This window comes from Micrasema longulum, unplaced genomic scaffold, assembly GCF_059751315.1.
Source record: "Micrasema longulum isolate JH-2025_06_02 unplaced genomic scaffold, ASM5975131v1 h1tg000334l, whole genome shotgun sequence".
In the NCBI taxonomy this organism is placed as follows: domain Eukaryota; kingdom Metazoa; phylum Arthropoda; class Insecta; order Trichoptera; family Brachycentridae; genus Micrasema; species Micrasema longulum.
In genome coordinates, this window is record NW_028277538.1 from 281,043 (window position 1) to 308,072 (window position 27,030).

The 27,030-nt window shown below is 32.9% G+C and overlaps 1 protein-coding gene across 1 annotated transcript in view; it reads right to left on the bottom strand.

Moving 5' to 3' along the window:
• The window catches only part of LOC148282370 (potassium voltage-gated channel subfamily KQT member 1-like), a 106,069-nt gene that overhangs the window by 65,602 nt on the left and 13,437 nt on the right, over positions 1-27,030 (bottom strand). The window contains exons 4-5 of the mRNA XM_088225188.1: positions 20,908-21,086; positions 17,730-17,922 (exon numbers count right to left, since the gene is read on the bottom strand). Of these exons, the coding sequence (XP_088081314.1) occupies positions 17,730-17,922; positions 20,908-21,086 (372 nt within the window). The remainder of the gene's footprint in view (positions 1-17,729; positions 17,923-20,907; positions 21,087-27,030) is intronic.

The following is a 27,030-nucleotide window of genomic DNA, read 5'->3' on the forward strand; positions in this document are numbered from 1 at the left end:
ATTAGGTGCAAAAAGGGAATGATGATGACACTTTCACCATAGTCATTTTACAAAAATATTTAAGAAAGGATAGCTTTAAAAAATAATGTTTCTTTGATTAATCAATCAAAATCAAACAACCTTTCAATACAGCCCGTTAGACGATGTTCTATTGTAATAGTTACCCTGTAAATATTAAACACACGCCCTTCCCTTCATCCCCTCCCTCTTTTTTCAACTATTTCTCCCATAGCATAAAATATTTTCGTAACTTAATCGGTGCATGTAAGGGTTGCTTATTAAAATGCATGTCGTGTTGGTTTTATATTTTTTAGCAACAACTATGGTTTAGGGTATAGTGGGTTTTACATGTTGATTTAATTGATGTACTGACGAAGAGACGGGTACGTCTCCAAAACGATCGGTATGTGGTTATTTACAAATATTTAATAACATTTACAAAAGTGTTTGACCACAAAGTAAATGCTTAAAATATTAATTAAATCTACTTATTTTTTATATAAAAGCTGTAAACATCCCGAATACATAAAATAAAATGAAATGAAATGAAATAAAACAAAATAAAATAAAATGCGGCCTCTGTGGTGTAGTGGTCAAAACGCTTGACTCACACTCGGGAGGTTCCGGGTTCGATTCCCGGTGAAAACACAAAAATTAAATGTGTCTTTTCTTAAGCCTAGGTGTTATGGAATGTGATTTACCACTGTAATTGGGCCTCCTGGCCTGTTGTGGTGCAAAAAAAACTAAATAATCAGAAATATGGTTTTACGTAAGACTTGTTTATTTGTTTATCATACGGAAATACTTACCAATTCTATATTACTAATTCAATAATTATAATGAAGCAACAGTACATTTCAAAATAAACTCTTTGGATAATAGACGACAGATTGCTGACTGAATGTTTCTATTTAAGCTTTTAAATGGTATTTACTATGGCCCAAATTTACTAAGTTTAATTCATTTCTATGTAACTTTTAAACGTACCCGTCACATCAAATTAGTTTACTGCACCGATGTAAACACTAATGCATAAAAAAATTCGTGCATTTATAGAATATGCAACTTATATAATAATATTATTGGAGCTAATGCAAGTGATATCTTCAACTTGAATAATAATAAACTCAAAAGGGAAATCAGCGACAGCATGCAGGCATTGTTACCGTTGGTGAGCAGTAGGGTGTCCCAGAAAAATTGAAGTTTTATTTTTTCAATGCATACCCTCTAATTTTGTTTTAATGATGTCAAAACACTTATAAATTAAATTTCACGTAAATTAAATCACGGCAACCCGTGCCGACTTGCATCGGAACTTGTCAGAACTTACATAGTACGGCGCGCGCGAACTAAGTGTTAATGTGCTTGTTATATCGTGTTTGTTTTTATTAGTGAACGCATTGTTTTCGTTGTGTCAACATGTCTGTGGAGTTACGCAGTTCTAAAAAGGAAATATTTTTGATTGGGGATATAAAACATCAAATTACAGGTTCTAAGCTTCCCTCTAATGGACAAGTGCTGGCGGTTTTATTTTATAATATTCGCAAAGTCAATTTAAGCGTCAATGAAAGTGCAAATCTTACTGTTCGTGAGTGCATTATTTATTGGGAAAAGTCACGTATACCAACTAAATCTTTACCTAACTGTGTTAAGAAACTTGTAATCTTATACCAAGATTGGAGAAATTTCCAAAAAGATGCAAACAAAACTTAAGATGTGTTTGAGCAGCGTCGACAAGAGTTTGTTATAAATACAAAAAAAATGTTTCATATTGCACATGCCGATGCGCTTCAATTAATAAAGATAAATGAAGATGAGATTTTCTTACAAAAGCAGAGAGAGCCAGGACGACCCGGTAATTTAGCTGGAGTGGACAAAAAATTGACAGAAAAGGAGGAAAAGGTGAGTCTTAGAAATATCCAGGAACAAAAGCGGCTGGCCACTTATTTGGCATCCATAACACCCTCTACGTCTTCTCATGAGCCATTACAAGAAACTTCATCTTCTGATTCTGAAGTAACGGACTTACAAGAAGATTTGTCCATTCCAATTGAGAGGAAACAGCCCGATACTATTAAAACTTCTGTGAAAAAAAATTTCGTTACTCCGAAACTGGTGGCGGCATTAGACAGGTGTCAATTAAGTATGAGAGATTCTGTCTTTATTATTGAAGAAACTATTGAAGCACTTGGCCACAACACTGATGAATTTCCTATAAGCAAGTCCTCCATCCAAAGAATTCGTACAGAAAAGCGAAAACAGCGCGCAGAAGCTATAAAACTTCATTTTCAAAATGATGTACCAGATACTGAAACTGTCCACTGGGATGGAAAACTGTTGCCGGCTTTAGATGTACGCAAATCTTAAGAGGAAAGTCTACCAACCGTTATTTCATACGATAATAAAGAACAACTTATTGCTGTGCCAAAATTAGAAAACTCATCGGGAAGCGAACAGGCACAAGCAGTTTGGAATGCTATTGTTGACTTGAATCTTGAAGATAAAGCACAGATTCTCTGTTGTGATACTACTGCTTCTAACACAGGCCGAATTAATGGTGCATGTGTGCTTCTCAAACAGAAATTGAACTGAGAAATGTTGATTTTTGCTTGCCGCCATCACATCTACGAATTGGTACTAAAAGCTGTGTTCGAGGCCAAAATCAGCCAAGTCACTTCAAGTCCCGATATCCCTTTATTCAAAATTTTTCGATCAAACTGGAAAAACATCAATGTAGAGAAGATACAAAGCCACAAAGAAACGCTATTACGTCTGAACGATTCTAAAATTGATGAACTTTTAGAGTATTACAGAACTGAATTGACCAAAGAAATTGTAAGAGATGACTATCGAGAGTTAATAGAGCTCTGCATAATATTTCTTGGCGGAGATAAAGTTAATGAATTTAAAATTCGGCCTCTAAGCGCCATGCACCAAGCAAGATGGATGGCGAGAGCAATTTATTCATTAAAAATATCGTTGTTTAGCTCTCAATTCGAAATGTCAAATAAGGACAAAACAGCTCTATTAGACGTCTGCCTGTTTATCGCGACATTCTATGTCAAGCCTTGGCTGCAATGCACTTTAGCGGTAAAAGCACCCTACCAGGACTTGTGCTTTTTAAAGGCTGTGAAGGCATACGAAATGGTCGACAAAACTATATCAAAAGCGGCTATACAGAAGTTTTGCCAGCATTTGTGGTATTTAGCAGACGAAGTGTCTATCTCGTCTCTATTTGACGATGATATTAATCAAGAAAGTAAGGTAAAAATAGTTGCTAATTTGGCGAAAGAAAATCCATCGGTCCACAGTAAACGCTACATTCCATCGAGAGAAGAACTTAGCGGGCCTCTTTTCGAAAAAAACATCGATGACTTTGTTTCCATGAACAGCAGATCCTTTTACAGGCGACTCAAAATTGATGACAGTTTTCTCATGGAGTGTCCTACTTCGTGGCCTGCTAATGCTTCGTTTAACACGCTAAAATGAAGGTGCAGTCACTGAAAGTAGTTAATGATACGGCTAAAAGAGCTGTTAAGATGGCTTAATCACAGTGGACGAGGAACAAAAACAATATTTATTACGTTGCGTACAAGAACACAAAAAAGTATATCCTGACTGTAAAAAACAAACCATAAAAAGAAAAATTAATTAATAATGTCCTATATATAATTAATATGTATTATACATAATAAATATGATACAATAATCAAAGTTCCATTGTTTTATTTACAAAATAAATATTAAGTTAAAATATTCCCCTATGGTTTAAAACAATTATACCTCGAATTCATTCATTAGACGTACCTTTAGAAATTATAACGGAATCAGTGTTGATGTAGACATTTTTAACTGCACGTTGCATTTGTACAGGAAATTTCTTCATGGGGACGATTATTTGGGATAGTTGCTGAATGTGCATCTTGAGTGGTTTATGCTATGTATATGTGCCGCATGTAATGTATATGTTTATGTATGTTTTATATGTACGCTCATGTGTGTGCGTGGATGGCTCGGAGTGTACATTCGGTATTTTTATTTATTTTAATTTATTACCTCCACGGAAAACGCAAATGTCAACAATTATTCTTTTCTCACTTAAAATTCTTATTTATTTTTTATTTCTTTGTCACATTTAATGTTTATATCTTTTTAATTTATGAAAACTTAATTGGTCTTTTTATGTTAAAAAATGTTGTTTTTAATACTTATTTTGTATGACTGTATGTTTTCTGAATAAAAATAAATAAAATACAAACTTTTATATTCAAAGTTTGACATCAAGTCGGCACGGGTTATCGCCATCCGATTTCAATGATATTTATTATTTCAGTTATTTAGGTCAAATGGAACAAAATAAGAGGGTATGCGTGTCTCAATCTGTAAAAATAAAAATTTCTCTAATAGTCTGGGACACCCTAGTGAGTAGTGAGTAGTGTTGGGTTAATACAATTTCTTTTTTTTTTTGAAATTTGCAATGGTAAATATGGACTAACATTTTATTTATGGTTTTCCAAATTCTATTCTTGTGTAATATAAATGTATTTATTTTATTATTATTTATTAAGGAAAAACAACAGTTGTTATATAAGAATACAAAATATAAAAAATAGTACATACAACCAGTTAAAGTTTTTCACAAATATAATGAGGGAACATGTTACACAGTAAAGAGAAAAATAATATATTATAAAAGACATGAGAAAAAAAAGAGCTCGTAAGAAGGTTAAGGGATGAGGAAATAGAGTGGAGGAGTGGAGAAGAGGGATTTTCATAATATAGTTGACCAATTCAAACATTTTGATATCATAATAAAATAAACATAATTAAAGGAACATAAACTTATTACACACTGACAAATTTTTCATTTTGCAGTGATTCAAAAAGATTTTTTTTGAAGTCAAAAAATTTTGTATTAAAAATATCTAAATGGGGACAAAGTAAATTTAATTTAATTGGAGCAGTTACGATAAATAAACGATTTTTGAACATAATTTTTTTTGGGCAATGAATTATAAAAAAATGAACTTGCCGTGTTGACTTTACGGGACAATTGCTTGAAATACGCTCCAAGAGATACGGACTATCGATAAAATTGTTTAAATTTTGAAGAAAAAAGACAGATCAGAAATGCTTATACGTTTAATAAAGGAAGATAAACTATGAAAGGAAGAAGAGTCTTCATACGAGTCAAAATATGTAAGAGATTTACGATCCAGAAGTTTAAGGAATCTATTCTGTATTCTATCTAGTTGTGATATATAAATTGTGTATCGAGAATTCCAAACAACAGATGCAAACTCAAAATGGCTGCGAACGTATGCATTATATAAGATTTTGAGGGATGCGGTTGTTTTAAATGGTTGAGTGGTGCGTATAATAAAGCTAAGATTTTTGTAAGCCTTATTTATAGACGCCTGAATATGGGAATCAAATAAGAGTTTTTCATCCATAATCACACCTAAATCTCTCAGCTCGTTTTTCCGGACAAGACAATTACCATCAATTGCATAGTTATATAATTTGAGAGAATAATTTCACAGTTACAGAAATGACCCGCGCATTCGACATAACATGAATATTTGACGGTGCGCGTGTTTAATAGTACTCTAGATAACATATAAAAAACAGATAAATAGGCCCTTACATATTTGAGTGAACAATTTTGTAAAAAATATTTTAAAACCTAATTGCATTGTATTTTATCTAGTTGTGATATATACATTGTATATCGAGGATTCCAAACAACAGATGCAAACTCAAATTTATGACATATTACGTATATTGATAATTATAAGAAGAGATATGAGAGTTAGTTTGAGATCATTTTTAGTCTAGTTAAGTGCGTGTTATGTTATAACATTATTATTGTATATGACTGTAGATTTCGAGAGATTTTGAAGTTAACAACATAAGTAAGTTATTAACAGAGAGGAAGAGGTACCCGAACTTTTTAAAAAGCAAGGGTGCCTGTCCGTAAATACTATTCTATGCTTAAATTTGTTACTAGATACCGATTTGATAGTAGCTACCAGAAAAAGCATTTACATTCACATAATACAAGGCTAGCACAACGTGACAGCTTGTCAGTACCGAGGTTTGTAAACAAGTATGGCCAAAGAACACATCATTATACAATTACTAAAATTTTTAATAAGATTCCTAAGATGATTTTTAAAAAATGTTGACAAAGCTTTTAAGAAAAAAATAATTAAATGGTTAATGTGTAACAAAGCTTTATATTGATAATCATTTAATGTCATCTATTTTCAATTTTTATAAATAAATTTTGTGTAAAAATTAGGTATGCTTTTAGTTCGTAATAATGTTTATATTACTTTTTAAATTTATATAATTTCTCTAATAAAACCTGCTGACAAGCCGGTTTCGCGGTTTAATGGGTTTCATTATTTTTCCTTTTATATTTTCTGTTCATGTTTTTACCTTCTTTAATAAAAATAAATATATTTTTTTAAAGTCGTTTAAGTTTGTGTTAAGTTGCTCACAGATGCAGTTACTCACCCTTGAGGAATTATATTACGAAAATGGCGCTATATACGTTTTCCATAATAATAATCACAGCTTTAAGCTGTCAGTCATGGAAACATAAGCGTAATCTAGGATGGGTAGTAGTAATGCTTGTACGAGTGAAAAAAATACACCGAACTTCCTCATTACGCCATTGGGGGAAACAGAAGTCCGTGGCATTATGTCTGGCGTGGTCCCGCGGTATATTATGGGCCGCAATGCAGGGCTGTCCAAATCAGGTACGATCCCGGGCCTATACAAATAACTAATCACTTCGTCTTTATACGTCTAAAAGATTTCAAGGAAAAATAAAAATGCAGGGATGTAATTTTTATAATGTAATCAATTTTCCGTTAATATTTTTTTACAATGAGGAATTCCACTGTTTTCTATTTTTTTTTTCTATAAGCGTACTATTTAACTAAGCAAAAATATTTTTTTGTGCGTTATTTACAAATATATGATTTTTTAAAGTTACATTTATCAAATACCGCGCCAAATGACTGTAATCTGTGTTACTTTTCAGTGGTGACGTCATGAAACGGTTGGCGTTCTTTCTTTCACTGACCGAGGTAAGTTGTATTTCTCCAGCCAATAACAAAACTGACAAGAATCTATGGAATATTGCTTCGATTACTTCATTTAGTTGATTGTAATTTGCTCATTTCTATGTTATGGTTGTTTTTACGAACGCTTTGATTAAGAAAAACCGAGAAAGTTGACATGATCTCTGGGTTATATTGCAACAAAGTATTATTTGCCGGATTTCAGGTCGTAAAACGTAATCGAATTAATCGCCGCCAAATCACCAATCACCAATCACAACTTACTCTTTTTTTTCTATGGTCAAAACGTTCCTTACAAGGTGCGGGGGCTTTAAAGCAGAAACCGGAAATACTAAACGTAGATATAAGGAGTGACGTTATTATTTACGATGTTAAAATGAATACTATTTTCAACATTTTAAATTTATTTTTGGGTGCGCTTTTGAGATATTTCATCCTACTTCAAAATGTTTAAATATTCACGTGTACACGAAAACATTTTTAAAATTTAATTCCGGGTTGGGCTGGAATTCCTCATTCTCTCAATATTAACTCTTGTGTGACTTTGATGTCACCCTAGTCGACAAAAGACTTGAAATATCTCTCCTATTTTTTTTAATCATACCCGCTTTGAACAGCAAAATTTGTATAACTATGCTAAACATTAATACAAAAAATATTTCTCCTTGCTACGCGAAGAATTAATGTCCGCTAATTCAGAAACACATCTATACATATACCTTATACGAGAGAGAGCATGAAGATATAATTCATAACAAGAAAGACAGACGCTGTTTTGCGGCGGATGTTGTCTAAAACAGATTCAGTCTTCAATCGGTTCATGACAGTGATGGGAGATGCACGCGCATAACATAAGCGGAGTATGTGTGATTTTTAATTTATGTTGCTTTAACATGGCTAAATTATTTGTTTATTCGCATAAATTATATAAAAAGAATTATTAAACAGTATGTCTCAATGTTTATGTAAAATAAAATTTGTGTTATTTTTCAAGTTCAAAGTTCATTAATCAAATTACTCTTATTAAATGACACTTTACTTATCTACTCTGTTGTGTCAATCAATGTTTCCGCGTGTACAATAAAATTTTAGAGAAGTTGTCTTTTTTTGTTTTTTATATAATTATTTATCATTTGGGGGATTATATTTTTCGCAATCTGGCGACATTACGCGACAACTTCACGCGCGCATGCGGCAAAAGAGGGGGGATTCGAACACAGTCCAATGTATTAAATTATGATTCTACGCTCCTTCTAGACCAGTGGTCTCCAAACTCAATAAGGATGTGAGCTACTTTCTGAAATTGAACTTGTCTAATGAGCTAACCATACAAATTCTATCTTTATAGTTTTTTATCATCGGCTCTTATCGTACCATACATAATATTTAATATTAGTTTTAATAAATTAGAACCTCAGATTAACATAATCAATTAATGACTTCTCACTATTTAATTTTAAAGGAAAAAATATTATGTATGCCGACGACATTGGACTATTCTATAAAAGTCAAACAGACGTATTAACCAACAATGACAAACGAAGACCTTACTATGTTGACTAAATAAACAAACACAAATTTACTTACAATTGATGAAAAAAGATAGAGAAAAAATGACGTAAAGTAGATGCTTATATAAATAATGAACGACTAACTGAAATTGAACATGTTAAATACTTAGGACTAACAATAGACAGACAATTGACATGGACAATTCATATTAACAATTTACTCAGCAAAGTGGCGACATTATCGAGTCTTTTTTCAAAAATTAAATGTAACTGAACTCTTCAAACTAGAATCCTTAAAATTTATTCATAAATAAGCCACTGATGTAATTGTAGACGAAAAATTAAAACTTGTAAAAAATTGTAGTAAACATGGTCATAATACAAGAATATCATATGCAACCTTTTAAAACGAGAAAAGGACCATCGAGACTGATAAACCATGGACTGAAATTATACAATAAACTACCAGACAAAACTAAACAAAAGACTCAGACAACCTTTACAAAGGATGTAAAAAAATATTATTATGAACAGTAGAATGTGAATTTTAAAAGTAAAAATATTTTGTTAAATGTATGTAACCCGTAAGAGTTTATGAATAAAAAAAAATATATATACAATAAAATATAAAATGCCTACTTTAAATATTTATTTATGAACAAAATAATAATTGGAAATAGGTGTGTAAAAATAAAGAGTAAAAATAATTAGTGAAAAGAATGGCATTCATTTTCCTCCACAATTTTTTCAATTCTCGGTGAGTACCTCGTTACTCCCATCCGAATGCAATTATCAAGATGTACATCTGTTTGTCTGTTTCTATATTTACTCTTAACAGCCTTCATAGTGGAAAACGTTCACAGCAACCTTTAAAGTATGTCGTTGAAATTTAGCAATTTTTTAATTATTTTCGGAGTTCAATAATAAAATTTACTAGGCAAATTTAATATCCTACGCAAGCCACCGAAAAAGCCTCGGCAAGCTACCGTGTGGCGATCACTGCTCTAGACTATTCTTGATTCTATGGGTATGTCAATTTTTACATTTCAATAACTATGAAGAAGCTGCAGTACATCACAAAATCAATACCTTATAATCTAGAAGAATCACTAATGATACCGTTTTCCTTTACAAAATATGCAATAACAACTTAGATTGCCCTCAACTTCTTGAGAAAATTAAAATTCGTATTCCTCAACGAACAACTCGGCTGCAACAATTATTTCATGTTGGTATTTCAAGCACGAGTAATAATAAGAATGCATCTTTGCCCAGAATTGTAAATAATTATAACACGGTTTTTGCTGAAATAGATATATATTTCCTCACTTTAAACTAATTTAAAGAAAATGCTAGAACCGTTATTAAAAATAATAATTATAATTTAATCTAACTGTACTTACTTAATATTTTATTTTTTTGTACACTTTAATATTGTAATTATTTTCTCTTGTTTGAAAGCAGAAAGAAGAGAGGACTGATAGCTCCGTATTACTCCGTATGGATCCGCCGGCGAAAGGATTTTTAAGCCCGAGTAAACAAAAAACTTTTTCTTTTATTTTTTAAATTATTTCATTATTATTGTAATATTTTATTTATTTTTTACTTGTGGAATAATGCGGAGTGGCTATTTCAATGTACGCTTTTCTTCTTTTTTTTAACATTGTTAGTAATGTATAGAAAACTATAATTGAACGTAGTTATGCAGAAAGCAGCCAGTCGACAATTTTGAAAAAATGCTATATTAATGTTATCAGGTGCAGTAAGGTCAATTCTATGTTCTGCTAAAAACAGCCAGACCGCTTTTATACAAAAGACTGTATTGATCACCTTCTGAAAATGGTGTCGATTACAAAAACGACATTTTCAATTTGCTAAAAACATCCACAGCACTAGAAAAATCTTATGGTTCTTCAAAAATCATTGAAACTCGTCAAATACACAATAAGATTCTCGTTTGTCATTTAAGAAAACTAATGTTTTAATTGTTTATCATTTGTTAAAGTCAAAACATTCCAACTGTTGTGTAGATTGGATTATTCAGTTTTTTCACAAAAGTGCTATTATCTCAGTTTCACTTTTCTATGGCTGGCTGCTTTCTGCATAACTACGTTAATATGGCCTATACTTTTGGTTTATTTGTAAATATATTTTTTTTTTGTAATGGCTGTTGTTTTCTTTTAATAAATAAAATAAAAATAAATAAAATAATCAAATAATGTTCTATGAAATGAATTTCGTCAAAGGAAAATTTTTGTATCTACGGTAGATGGAAAACAAGCCGCGGGCCGAGCTTTAGACTGCCATGCTGTAATGTATCGTAATGTTACCAGACATTATTCTACTCCGAAGAAGGTTTTCTTCGGATCCGCGTCGCGTGTCCGAGTACTATATACGGTCAAGGTCACTCCGCCATCTTGTTACAGTCGTTTGTGTGGTGGCTAGTGGCTAGTGGCTAGTGGCTAGTGGCTAGTTACCTAACCTCACTTACTGAAGTAATGATCATTTCTTTGTCGAACGAATTGATCGCATTTAACAACTCCCATTCTTATCACTGACGTATACTGCCCTCATAAGCAAAAAGGCAGCTTTTCGACAAAAGTCACACAGTTAAATATTTATTTATCTTTAGAAAATTTTATTGAGGGTGACAGACAAATTGACTGTTTGTACTTAGGTTGCTCTGACGGCGATTGGGGCATTGCTTTCACTGATATCAGTAAATGTAAATTCTAAAAGAACGCGAATTTTAAGAAATAATAATTTAGCATTCGTCGGTGAACGTTTTGGTTTAAATATTAATGGAAACAAAACTAAACTTACTGTTTTTAGCCGAGAGAGTCATCTAAATGTAAATCTCCAACTCAAAGGTATCTATATTGAGATAGCGAAATAGTTTAGGTACTTAGGCAGTATCATCACAGAAAATCTAGACCCCGACATTGAGATAAAATGCAGAATAGAAGCAGCCCGAATAGGATTCAACAAAATGAAAAATCTTCTTTGTGACGATAGTATAAACCTTTAGCTGAGACAACGAATGGTCAAATGTTAAACTTAGGTTTTGTTTTCCGCACTTGCCAAGTTTTTAATGATATTAGTAGTATCAAATTGATTTATTTCGCTTACGTTCGCAGACTCCTTGAATATGGCTCTTCTATGTGGTCTCCTCAGTATTCCATACGCTAGATAAGGCTTGAAAATATTCAGAAAACTTTTTTGAGACATCTCACTTGGAGATCCAGATTTACGGACCTTAACTATAAAACTTCTTGTCATAAACATAACATACTTAGTCTTGAGGATCGTCGTTTGGTATTAGATATGGGGATTTTACATGATATTCTTAATGGACGTCTTGATAGTCCTGTTCTGGTTTCTGAGTTGGCCCTTAACGTACCTGGCTACCGCACCCGTCACACGAATCTATCTCTTTTCCATGTACTTACAGTTCGCACCAACTATGCACAGAACTCTCCTATGATTCGCTTGACGCGTAATTATAATGTATTTTTCAATAACATAGACATTGTGCCGTAAACTCACTCAATGTATTTTCACTTCATTTTAACTTCACAAACATCAACAGATGAAAGAACTGAAGTAATATAGATGTTCAAATATGGGCAGAATGGTGAATGTTACGCAGTGTAAAAAGTGGCCACTTAAACCATCCAATGACAGGTCATAAGCCCTGTAGATACCTAGACATCTATATTGCCTTATTTAAAATGTTCTTAATCTCTGTTGTAATCTGTTATTGTTAACAGCTCCCTAGGGAGTTGAATCCAGTCCTTGTCTGCAAAGGTTTGGAAAAGCTCAAAATATTGTTAAAAATTAAGACATTAAATACTTTTATTCGTGAACAACAACAAATGAAATATTTTTTATTTGATCGATTTACATTGATCAATTTGTCCCATCTATGATATTTTTGCAAAATGACGTAACCGTGTAAGAACGTTGTTAAAAGTTAGGTTTATTTTAGTTTTAAAGCTGATTTTATATAATTATGTTGATTTATATGTCAAGCATTATATTTTGATCATGCCATGTCTTTCTCGGCCTTCCTCGACTTCTACAACCAGACACATTCGCATCATAAATCTTTTTAGCCGTTCTTTCATCATTCATTCGCTCCACATGACCGAACCATCGCAAAAGACCTTTCTTAATTTTGTCGATAATGCTTAACTCAGCCTTGCATTCTGCTCTAATTTCGACATTAGGGCACCTATCATACATTGTTTTTCCGCACATTCGCCTGAGGGATCGCATTTCAACAGCATTCAGTCTACTTTCGTCCCTTTTTTGAAATTCACAAATTCTTGAAAGTGGTCATGTGAAAAGTCGGAATAATCGACGTGCGTGCATGAGAAGATGTATGAATGTGAAGGAAGCAAAGGAAGTGTGCCAGGACAGAGTGGTGTGGCGTTCTATCCTCTCTGCCTACCCCTCTGGGGAAATGGCGTGATGGTTAGTTAGTTAGTTAGTTAGCATTATATTTTTTTAAAAATAACATGCCAGAAACGAATGATTTTTCGTGTGTCAATATGAATCACTCCTTAGACGTTACTACAAAGTTATGTCGTCGCTTTTGCTGACAACTTTCATTCTAATCAAGCTATATTTTAAGGACTACAGTTACGCCCAAACCATACTTTGTTAGCTTATTTCGTGCCCTTAACAATAATCATTGTTATAATCACTGGTGCATAATAAACAGACACGGTAATTCCTTAGTAACAGAATCTCATATATATAAAAGCAAATATTAATATTGCGTTGCTCTCGACGTGACAGTTCTAAATGAAGAGATAACAAATCACGATAAAGGTGCAAACATTCGTGTGAGTAAGAAATTGACATATTTGTGTGAAATAGTTACCATAACTACGACACTGGCTGTCACTATTGTTATTTTGCGTGCTTCAAAACTGTGAAAATGTATAATTATTATTTTACGGGGTTTTTCAGGGCCTGACCGCGTAACTTCAGAGGAACATTCCTCACGGTAAGCTTGAAAAAAAAACCTTAATTTTTTTTTTTTAAATTTCATTTTTTATTTTTTTAAATCTTAAAATGGAGTAAATCTTTAATTTCTCAGATATGCATCCTTTCCGCAAACCCCTATGCCTCCTCAACAAAAAAATGAGATAAAAACGTATTTGACTAAGGAAGCGATACGCACCAGACGCCGACAAGTGAAACGGCTGGGTAGGAAAGGGGTAGGGGTTTGTGGAGGGACTGCTTGTCCGAGAAATGAAGGGTTTTGAGATCATTTTGAGATCATAAAAACTTTTTTTTTTCAAATGTCTTATTGAATTTTTTTTATTAAGATTTTTAAAAAGTTTACTATCAGGAATGTTTTTCTGAAGTTTCGCGGTCTGGCCCTGAAAAACCGTGTTTACGCCCACAGGGCTTTTACATGACAGTTACAAAATAACAATTTAAGCGTTTCATGATATAATAAGTCGATGTGTAGTTCCAATAAGTATGTACCTGATGAAGAGATTTTTTCAAATTTGAGCTTGTGTGGGTACGGTGCGCGCTAAGTTCAGTTGTATCTCCGAAACAAGTGTGTCGATTTTAGTAATTCATAACCAAATTATCTAAAAGTTTATCATAACAAATTAAATGAGTAATTATTTACAATTACCTACCCTAAAATAAAATGATCAATACATTATGACACAACATACATAAGAGTTTTATAGGGGCTGGCTGGTTTGTGCAAAATGTACATTTTAGGTTGTGTGGTCAGCCAGACTTTAGAAATGAATTGAACTGGTCACATACAGTATTATGCAATGAAAATCTATAACCCACTTTCACTGTCTATTAAAACAATTTGAAATGAAAAGATGTCGAAATAGGCTAGAAAAAAATGGATAGTGGAGCTGGGTAGAAGCAAAATGGATTGTCTCATTCGCCTAAACCAATATTGAATAAACTGCTCCACAAATGTAAAGTTTATGTTGTGTTTTTGTTATTTTATTGTACATTTTGTAATATAAATAAGGTAAGGCAATCGGCATACCGACGTTTTCATTCTACGGGGACAGGAGTGATAAGAGTGCTGTCAGACATTATAACAGCGGTAGACCTTTTGGACTTGAGTGCTGCATTTGATACTGTAGACCATAACATTTTGCTTTAACGTCTGGAAAAAACTTATGGTATCCGTGATCAGGCACATATGTGGTTCAGTTCATATCTTAATGAAAGAGAATATGCAGTTGTGTTCCAGGGTAATAGCTCATCCAACTTTAAGATGTCTACTAGAGTACCTCAAGGATCAGTACTCGGACCACTCCTCTATCTCCTGTACACCAAAGATATAGAGAGTATTATCAAAGAATGTTGTTTTTAGTCTCATTGCTATGCAAATAATAAGATTTATTTTTATTGTAAACCGAGCGAGAGAAATGTGCTTGTTGATTTGATTAATGGATGCATTGAGAAAATAGGAAACTGGATGGCTGAAAATAGTCTAACACTTAATCCATCTAAAACGAAACAACTATGGATGGCTTCAGCCAGACGACAAAATTTTATCCAGGATACGGCACTACCCGATGGAAGGAGTACCGCTTTACCCACCGTTAAACTACTGGGAGTCATCCTTAATTCTGACTTTTCTCTTGACGCTCAGATTAGTAGAACGACAAGTTCATGCTTTTACCAGCTGAGACAGATTAAATGCATACGCAAAAATTTGCCAGTTGATGCCGCCCGTTAATTAATAAATGCGTTTGTTGTGTCTAGAGTCGATTATTGTAATGGTATCTACGCAGGTCTACCGATGAATAAAATGACTCGCCTACAGGCTGTATTAAATGCCACAGCGATACTTATTTTTGGAATCTCTAAATTCAGTCATATAACTCCACTACTTCGAGAATTGCACTGGCTACGTTTTCCACAGAGGGTGGAATACAAACTCTGTTGGCTTATGTATAAGTCACTGCACAACTCTGGTCCAGAATATCTAAGGGAACTCTGCATTCCAGATGAACTAGCTGACAGACGTCTTACGCTTAGATCAGCTACATCTACGTCGAAAGGAAAAGTTATTATACCTCTACGCAAACAGCGCACCAAATTCGGCGACGTGAATTTGCGGTCGCAAGCCCTACGGCATGGAATGCTCTCCCAGCAGAAATCCGAAACTGTGAGAGTGAAGTGATGTTTCGGAAGAAACTTAAAACCCACTTGTTCTCTAAATCATTTGAATAAATTCTTAGCATGTGGTGGAAAAGTAATATAAAAAAGTACATTGATTTTCTTAAATTAAAAAGTTAAAATTAAATTTATATCTTTATATAATCACTTTGTAAAGCTCCCCTGAGGGATTATATTACGAAAATGGCGCTATATAAGTTATCCATAATTATTATTATTATTAATATAAATAATGTAGGTGTACATAAATTAAATATAAATTTTCTGAACAATTTGTTAAGTATCTGTGTATATTATGTCTTCTTTGTTTATTCTCACATGTAAAAATATTTAAATAAAAGTATATTATTAAGTGTCCTCGGCACGGGTAACCCCAGTGAAGTCACATTATTTTTTGTAATTTTTTTTATAATGAATAAATAAATAAATACATTATTAAATATTTTTTTAAATGATTTTGTGCATTATTTATCATTTGTCGTAGTAAAAAACATTCAAACTGTATAGATTTGATTAAGTCTTTTAACAAAAGTGTTATTATCTCAGTTTTAATTTTCAATGGCTACCTGTTTTCTGCATAACTACGTACAATTAATTATCCTTATGGACAATTGAAGTCTGTATACTTTAATGGAGAAGTAGACTAATCCTCTTTGATCGAAAGTTGTGTTAATTTTTTGCAGCATATTGTAATAATATATGATGCAGCTTTTGCGGCAAATCAACAAAAAACGACGAAAAAAAAAATTAAAGATGGTACGTAAGTAGATATATGTCGTGGTGTAAGTCTTGTGTCGTAGACAGTCTTTTTCCGTAACGTATTTCATCGTTATCGGATAGAAGCGTCTGTTATTCGAACACAGACTTGACATTTGAAAGACGCGGTAAAATAGGAAGCACATTCGTTTAAATTTTAAGCCGACGCCTTAAGAGGAAACGTCGCGTCGTCTGACTTTTCTTCATACAAACGTATTTCCGTATTTTCTCCCTGAATTATGGCGCTTCCGTAATGATTTTTTCACACACAATAGATCTTCATAATAGGCGTGTCTGTATCGTTTTGCTTTTCTGATAAATTTATTTCTTTATTATACATACAGCCCAAGGAAACATATATAATTTTAAGATGGGTTTTTCTACTAATCAATTAAATTATAACAAAATTTGAGACTCTCTTAAATTAACTAAATTGCAAGAACGAAGAACATCGACCGATCTTATGACTTTATATAAAATAATAAAACCAATGTTTGATACCCCTGATCTACTGAAATTGATTTCATTCTATGTACCACCTAGATTAAGCAGAACATCTACAATATTTTATTGTCAAAATTGTCGAACGGTAGCTCAATATAACTCACCTATTGTTAGATTACAGAATACCGGGAATGAATATGCATCACATTTTGATATATTTAGTTTATCTCTGCCAAACTTAAAAAATAAAGTGACCAACATATTTTTATCAAAAAGAGCAAATCATCTTCAGAAGATTGGGTTGGAATAGTAATAATTTGATTGATTAATGTATTTTGTTATTGTATAATTTCTTTAAAATATATATATGCATTTTAAGTAATTAATAATGTGTACAGTACGAGTATATTAATATTTCATACTCGATTTTTTAAATATTTTTATTTTTAAGCCCTCTTTATACCACATATATGTAAATGGCAGAAATGCCGTATATAAATAAATAAAATAAAAAATAAAATATGCACAAGAAACTGAACAAAAAGAACATAAAACCATGTAGCAAAGACAAACAATTGCAATAAAATAATGGTATACAATATATTCATAAACACGATAAACATATAAGACTTCAAGCTCAACCAAGCTCAACACGAAAATTATTATCAAAATAAATATATGTTAGTTAAAATTGTTATTTTTTTTGAATATCAAAACGTTAATGGGGTGACCAACTCACACGCTGAAGTGGTAGACGAAGCAGATCCAGCCCACCGGGTGCTCCAGGAACACGTAGAGGCGCTCCTGGAAGGTGCGGCCCCGCTTGTGATGAAACACGTACTTGGCCTTAAACTCCTGGTCGATGGGAAGGTAGATGGGGTAGTACGGGTCTGGTACTCCCCGCGGCCCATCAGAAGCTCCGTTCAACTCCTCTAAAAATCCAAGATGTTTTAAGATCAGATCGCGACACTTTGGAAGAATCCTAATCGTCATTATGATTTCCCCAATATTTCAATTTAGGGACATTTTCAACAAGTTGTAAATAGCTTACAATAACATAATAGGAATCAATTGAGTAGAGTGAGGTTTAGATCTTCGATCCGTTAGTTCGCAACGTAAGCCGCGGGATCGCAACCCAATTTGAAAAATATATTTTTTAGTTTGTTCAGAAACATTTATAAGTATGTAATATCAGGTTGGGTTAAACGTTATTTCGTATTTCCCTTTTTTTTTCAACTAAGTATATCTCGTTCAATATTAGTTAAATCAAATTATAAGATACAGCGTTGTAAAGGTGTAAGCAAATGCTACAAACGCTTCTTTAGCAGTGTTGCGCTTGGTCGGCTCAGTCATGAACTATCGTGTGTAGAGTATGGAGGTCTCAAAGGAAGAAATTCGACATCTTTTACATTTTTACCGTCCGAAAGAGTCGTAGCATCGCCTAGGAGCTGAATATCGATCATAAAACCATTTTGAACCATTTGCAGAAGGCTGAATTAAAAAAAAAGGTCGATGTTTGGGTGCCTTAAGAGCTGACGCAAAAAAACCTGATGAACCGAATTTCCATCTGCAAATCGCTGCTGAATCGCAAGAAAATCGACTCATTTTAGGAGCGGTTGGTGACTGGTGATGAAAAGTGGGTCATTTCCGACAACGTCAAGCGACAGAGATCGTCATCGAAAGCCAAAGAAGTGGCTAAGACCATATCCAAGCCAGGACTGACGGCCAGGAAGGTGTTGCTGTGTGTTTGGTGGGATTGGCAGGAAGTACTCTACCATGAGCTGCTCTCCTATGGCTAGACGCTTAATTCTGCCTTCTACTGGACCGTTTGAAGCTGGCGATCGAACGGAAGCGGCCAGCATTGGTGAATAGGAGAGGAATCGTGTTTCGTCAAGACAACGCCAGGCCGCACACATCTTTGAAACTCCAGGAGCTCGGATGGGAAGTTCTTATGCATCCGCCATATAGTCCGGACCTGGCATCGAGCGACTACCACCTGTTCCTGTCTATTGCCATCGCGATCGGGGGTACAAATTCGGCCTCAATAGAGGCCTGTGAAAATTGGTTGTCCGAGTTTTTTACCAATAGGGACAAGGGCTTCTACAAGAGGGGAATTATGAAGTTGGATTCTAATTGGCAACAAGTTATTGAACAGAACGGCGCATGTTTGACTTAAATGGGATGATTGTAACACTTATAAAGCATTAAAATAAAGTTAAAAATACGAAATGACTTTTTTCTAACTTATTATTACAACTAAATACAAATTTTACATAACTTTCTAAAATTAACGTTTCCCATTACGTAAAATAAAAAATAATTGTGTTTTAGGTTTAAATGTTTTTCTTTTCTTTTTTTAATATTAAGTTCACAGAATGTTTAAATGTTTTTATTTTCTTTTTTAATATTAATTTCACAGAATGTTTAAATGTTTTTCTTTTCTTTTTTAATATTAAGTTCACAGATTGTTTGAATGTTATTTTTTTCTTCTTTAATATTAAGTTCACAGATTGTTTAAATGTTTTCTTTCCTTTTTTAATATTAAGTTCATAGATTGTTAAAATTTGTTTGAATTTTTATTGTTTAAATGTATACTATGTATTGTTACAAGAAATGTACTATTTTTTTTATGTACCGCCCCAAATGAGTTTTCTCGTACAACTCCTGGGAATATAATATCATGATATTCATGTCTTATATGTTTTATTAATAAATAATAAAAAAAATAAAAAATAAAATTTTGTGAACATATTGGGATTGACGTCTTACAATAATGTGTTTATTTTATTTTTAAATAAAATATAAACTACAAAAGAACATACGCCGTTTTCAATATAAAAATTCAGTTCGCATTTAATTTTCATCTGGGAGATCATCGTATATTTTTAGTCCGTTTCTTAAAAATCGGAATCGGCAATTTTTTAATTTTATTTTGAGGCGGGTTGCAGCCCCGTGGATAGTGTCACCGACTCCCGATCTGGAGGACTGAGGTTCGAATCCCTCTCCACTACAACCTGTTTTCCATTGTCTAATACGGCTTTTTACGACTGGAAGAAAATGGTTCGTAAATCATAAGAGCGCTAAAAAAAATTATGACTTAAAAAACAGACATTGATACTTCGGAAGAATTGTTCCTAGTTTCAACTCTTTGAAATGGGAAAGTGGATCATTGTTTTTGGTTAATTTCTTTTATACGCGGACCAGCCAATGACAGGTCGTAAGCTCTGCAGATGCTTAGACTTATATTTATCTATTTATTTCGACGGCTTACGCCTTTGACAAAGTATAAAATAATAATAAAAAACAATTATAATAAAACAAAACACCTGAACACAGTATAAAATATATAAATACATGAAATAAAATCAGCAGAAAATAAAGAAATAATAATAAAAAAAAATAAAAAAATTATAACAAAGGTACGCAGCAAATTAACAATAAATAAAGGGTTTAAAATTAAAAAAAGTATTGAAGTAACAGAGGCGATGTATCATAGCATAAACAGTCAAACAAGTAAAACACTTAGTACATTTTTATAATTTAGAAAAGAAGTGATTAAAAAGTTATGATTTTATTTGGTATAAATATTACCCTCTCTAAAATGCTCTTCATCTCTTTTGTAATATGTTAAGATAAGATTAGTCTTACGCTTCAGGTACCATGAAATATTCCAGTCTAAAAACACTCTTTTAAATTAAATTTTCATATCAATCATGTTGGGAATTGAACCCGAGACCTCTTGCATGGTAGGGAAACGCGCTCACCATTACACCACGAGGCTGACAATTTGATAATTACAATTTGGAAAGGGAATGCTAAAATGGTATAGATTTTATTAATAATTTGAATAAGAATTTCAAAAAATCTTCATTAACAAAATCTACTTTATATTGTTGATAACAACGATATATCTTTACCAGGATCGTCCACCACCCCGTCTGCGTCCAGGTCTGGAGCCGGTTTCTTGTTGTTCCTTGTCTCTCCCGCGCCTCTTCGTGCGCCCCCGCGCGCCCCCCTGAGAGGCGTGGGCACCCTCTTGTGGTGGGCCTCCCCGTAGCGGGGTCCCGTGCGAAACTTGTGCAGAAACTGAAATCGACTGAAAAGAAAACTTTTTATGTACATTTTTAATCAGCACACTTAAGCTACCAGATTACAGAGAGCTCCTAAGGGCAGCTTTTCTCGTTCGGCAACGAGCAAAATTTCCGTGTATGTGGGCACCGCCAAGGAGACTTATGTCCTTAGATGTGGTGTGCGGTATGTGGTGGGCGGACTGTACATTTTTAATGGATGTATTTTTGTAGAAATCATCGCAAGAGCGATGTACAATAAATATCCTAACAAGTCTTGCAGTTACAGAGAGATTCATGAAATAAAAAAAACGTGTTGGGGCGACGTAAAAACTACATGTTTTACGCGTCTTATAATTACAATACCCTCTGTAATAAAAATTGATTTTTTTTACAGAAAAAAATAATACAGTACTTCTAATGCTACTCATACAGAAATTTAAAAAAATAACGTAGGTGTATTATTAATATTAAAAGGATTAATTTGGTGATCGATCATTTGACTCAATTTTTTTTTTTTTGTAAAAATAAATATTTGCGTTCTTAAGATTTACCCAAATGTTTAATTTTAAGGGGCCATTTTCAACAAGTTGAAAAAAACTCACTATTAGAAAATGGGAATCAAGTGGGGTAGAGTGGAATTCGAACCACGGACCTTTCATCCGTGAATCCGAGATACTAGCCACAGGACCACAACCTGACTCCGTATCCGTAAATGTTTTAAAATATTTGTATATAACCACTTATTAACTTTTCTATGTTTACCGGTTTCGTCAGGACACCAACTATTCAACCATAAACATAGAAATGCAATAAAATGTAATTGCGCCAATAATATTTCATGATTTATTGCCAAATATAAAGGATTCAAAATATGAAACAAATTTTAAAATAAAAATAACTGCACATATAAATAATGTAGCGAGAGATTTTTTTGAAAAATATACGTAGTACTTTATACAATTGGTAAACATATTATTTATATTCTTACGTATTACATTACTTTATATTTGTTTTTTACTTTACGTATATTATTATTTAACTTTTTTTATATATTTTTTTAATAACAAAGAAAAATACAATATTCCAACTAAATACATTTTTTTACATCCCATTACGTAAAAGAAATAAACAATTCTTTTGTACATAATGGGGAGTGACGTCTTACAATAGTTTATTTTATTTTAATTAATAATATTTTTAGTATAACATATATAAATTACAAAAAAGATATAAACGAAGTCTTTAATCAGTGTTACATAAAGAAGAGTTATAGATGTAATTTTTTACTTCTTTCTTATATATGTATGTTATTACTATTTTATTTTATTTTTACATCTGAGCATGTTTTTCATTCTTTATTTCAATACTTAATTTTTAATTTCTCTTACAAATTTTCTTCATTTTTAATATTATTTCCATTTGTAAATAACTCACTACAAACTACAAACTTTAAAATACCTTTTTTTCACTTAAATTTTAATTTTTAAACAACTTTTATTCATGTTTTTATTTTTTCCCTCTCTTTTTTATACTTTCATAATTAACCTTACATATAATTGCTTTATAATATGGAAACTTCACTGGTCCATTAGAATTAAGTCTAATTGTGTAAAATATTAAACTTTTTAACACTTGACACTTGTGCAATATGTGCAATATTTACACACATGTCTACCCTCATTCCAATATAACACCCACTCACCCATCCTCTCACTCACTTACACTCACACAAACACACTAGTATATATTGTACGTGTATTTAATGTATTTCTGTGGATATCTGTCATTGGTTTTATTCTCTGTATATTTTATTTGTTGTATTTTTGTTAAATGTATTGCTGTTGATATCCCCAATAAATAAAATAAAATAAAATAAAAAATAACTGTACTGTATGTTTCCTGAATAAAAGAAAATAAAAAAAAATTAAAAAATTAAAAAATAATAATAATAAAAAAATTAAAAAAATATTGTATTCCTGACTGTACTTTTTATTATCTTTGTTCATTTCATTAAAGAAAAATATTCCTCAGTAAGTATAATTATACTACTATATTTGAGTTTGTCCAAATGTTTGTAGACAAAATACTGGATTTCACTCCCCTGGGAGTCATTAAAATTATCAAATTACAACAGGAATGGAGAATACCTTAAATCCCTGTTGTAATTTGTTAATTTTAATGACTCCCGAGGGGGTGAAATCCAGTCTTTTGTCTACAAAAATTTGGACAAACTCAAACATTGTAATAAAACCAACTGGTCCATGAAGAAGTTTTAAAATTGGTATATATTATACTATATTATTTATGTTTAAGTCATATGTTTTCTTGGCACATATATATACTTTATATTTGTATAATAACGATTATTAATTTCGTACATTTGATTAGCTAGGCATTTATAATTAAGTGGTTTTAGTTTTTTTTGTTATTGTTATATTAGTATAGAACTACTTATACTTTAACAGGAAAAAAATCTTCATCTTAGAACAGGCTAAACCATGTTAGATGGAGACTATATTAAACAGAGAATGCTCAGTATTAATTTTCTATTTTAAAGTTTTATACAAATTTTCTGGTAGTAAATATTTATACTTATATATGTAATAAATTTAAACCTTGTTTTTAATAACTTCATGTTTTGTATTTATATAAGTTTTCAGTGGTTTGGGAGAAAAGCCTACGTCAGTGGTTTCAACTTTGAAAACACGAATATATCATTGCATTTAAGTCCGCAGTCCCCTTGGATGAGTGACGTCACACGAACAATGCTCCCGAACGATATGGTGACCGTGTTTGCTTCTCACTCCAGTGGTTTTGTACAGAAGTTAGCTGCTCCCGAAACTTGTGATCACCGCAGTGCCAACTACTGTGTACTGTTAACAGTCCCAGATAATAATCCAATTATGCAAACCCGCTCAGGGAAAATCAGGCGAATTTGTGCAAAAGGTGTTTCAAGAGAATTTCTGCTGAAATACAACATATCTAACAACAATGACCTTATTAAATAGACATTTTTTTCCAATATACTAGCTACATATATTTATTTTTGTACACTTGTTACACTTTTTGTACATATTGTTAATTCAACGATATTTTGAGTTTGTCCAAATTTTTGCAGACAAGGACTGGGTTCAACTCCCCGGAGAGCTGTTTATATTAACATATTACAATAGATATGAAGAAAATTAAATTGAATTTAGTTAGTAGTTTAATTTAGTAAGTTGATAAATCCACCTGGTCCATGAAGAAGTATAGAAATTGAAAAAGTAACATTTTCAGGCGTTGCCTAGTATGTAGGTGAAATAATTATATTAGATGAATCTCACCCGCATAAATAAAGGTTTCAGCTCTTTAACTTCACAAACATCAACAGATGAAAGAATTGAAGGAATACAGATGTTCAAATATGGGCAGAATGGTGAATGTTACACAGTGTGTAAAGTGGTCACTTAAACCAGCCATTGACAGGGCATAAGCCCTGTAGATGCCTAGACTTCCATATTACCTTATCTTAAATGTTCTTCATATCTGTTGTAATATGTTAATATTGTTAATTGTACATTGGCCAAACGTCATTTTTTTCTAACCAACTAATAGAATCGAAATTTCATTCTTATAATTCAAGTAGCAAAACATATTCTATGGAAAATAAAAAAAACTAAAGATATACAACAATGAAATAAGGGTATTTGTATATAAACTACCTCAAATCATTACTGTTATTCAATGGGGAAAATGAATAAAGAGGAATGAGGAAAGGAGAGATTAAGGAACAGAAAGGAGATGCTTCTTCAACAACAACAACAACAAACCATCACGCCGTTTCCCCGTAGGGGTAGGCAGAGAGGATAGAACGCCATAACACTCTATCTTCGCATACAGACCTCGCTTCCTCTACATTCATACATCTTCTCATGCACGCACGCCGATTGTTCCTACTTTTGACATGTCCATCTTCAAGTATTTGATGGACTTGATCGTGCCACGTCTTTCCCGGTCTTCCTCGTTTTCTGCATCCATCAACCAAACACGTCCAAACCAACGCAGCACCCCTTTCTTGATTCAGTCAATAATGCATGTACACTTACACACTTTACGGATCTCGACATTTGTGCACCTATCATACATCGTTTTACCACACATTCGCCTGAGGGATCGCATTTCGACAGCATTCAACCTACTTTCATCATTATTTTTCCAATTCCATACTTCGCTCCCATACATTAGAGTTGGAACTAGAACTCCGTTGTGAACTGCTAGTTTAGCCTCCTGCGATAAAAATTTGTTTGCCAAAGTAGATTTTAGTGCACCGTTCACCCTGTTCCCGGCACTCACCCTCCTTTTAATATTTGATGCTTCTTCAGACGTGATTTAAGCAGAGATACTGTAGTAACATCTTTGATCGTGGATGGGAGATGATTTCACAGTCGATCGGCATGGACACTGTATGAGTTAGTGAAGATACAGAAATTGTGGATGGGTATTAAGAGATTGCTTTGAGAATTAGAACGAAGAGGTAAACTTTGAACCTAAAAGCGTTGAAATTATCCACGCAGGTTTTTAGGAGAGTTAGAACTATGAAGTACATTAAAAAGATGTGAGAGGGAGTGATAGTCTCTCCGGTGTCTAATTTTAAGCCATTTTAATGTTATCATATTTCTAAGACCAAAAATGTACCTTATGCATGTATTCTGAAGTCGTTCAAGTTTATCGAGTTGCTCACAGCTTAAATTAGACATGGAAACATTAGCGTAATCTAGAATTAGTAGTAGTAATGCTTGTACGAGAGTACATTTAGTATTATTTATGATTCATTGATTCAAACAGAGATAATGTAGGAACATCTTTGATGGTGGATGGGAGATGATTCCACAGTCGAGCCGCATGGACACATAGCAACTAACAGAGCAATAGTTGTCTATGTCACGCTCATAAGCGCGCCTGAGCGCGAGAGAGACAGAGATTATTTCCATAATGCGTATGCTGTACGATGTCATACTATTAGCTTATTCACAGATATTACACAATGCGTTTGTGTAATTATTGCAAACGCGCTAGTTTAAAAAAAAACACCAGTATTTAAAAGAAATAATCACAAAAATAAGATTTCTCCATCACGTTCAGATGTCTGTCAGTAAATAATGTTTCAAATGGTGTTCTCAAATCCTGTATCAATCCTGAGAGATGCGAGGGGGTGTTGGGGGATTTGAGAGCCGTTTGAATTGCAAATTGAAAACAAATAAACCCCGTGAAGAAGCAAGTGATGTGTTTCTCAGTGTGTTCGGGAACTCCGAACAGAGCGAGGAATATCACAATCCCAAGACACCTATTCTAAACAAATAAATATTTCAAGCGCGAGATGTCTTCTCGTGTTAAATTTTAAAATAGAACGTATGTAGTACTATCATAAACGCCCTTAGGGATTGGATATCATGGTTTACGTTAGTATATAAATATAAAAAATAGCTCCGAGAAACATTCTTGGACTGAAATGGGATTCCCACGTCAAGGATAGACAAAAATACGTCCTTTAAAGTTAATGTCACAGCATGACATCACCAACACTATTTCGTTTATCATAAACTTTTCTGCTTACACAAATTTAAAATACGCATTTAATCATGATATTCACGACCACAATACACACTACTAAAAAATCTTCATGTATTTAAATTTCGCTCAACGAAGTTTGGCAAATTTTTTTTTCAAAGTATTAGCCGTTCCCAATTGAATAAACTGCCCAATGAATTGAATCGATTTGCTTTTGAATGTTGATAAATCGAATGTGATGGTTTTTGAAAGGGATGAAAATATACCTTAATGTGAGATCAGCGTGAACGGAGATATTCTGAATCAGGTAGAATTTGTGTACCTGGAAAGTATGTTTACTAGGGACGGAAAGGCCGAGAAAGATATTGAAAGGAGGGTGAGTGACGGGAACAGGGTGAACGGTGCACTAAAATCTACTTT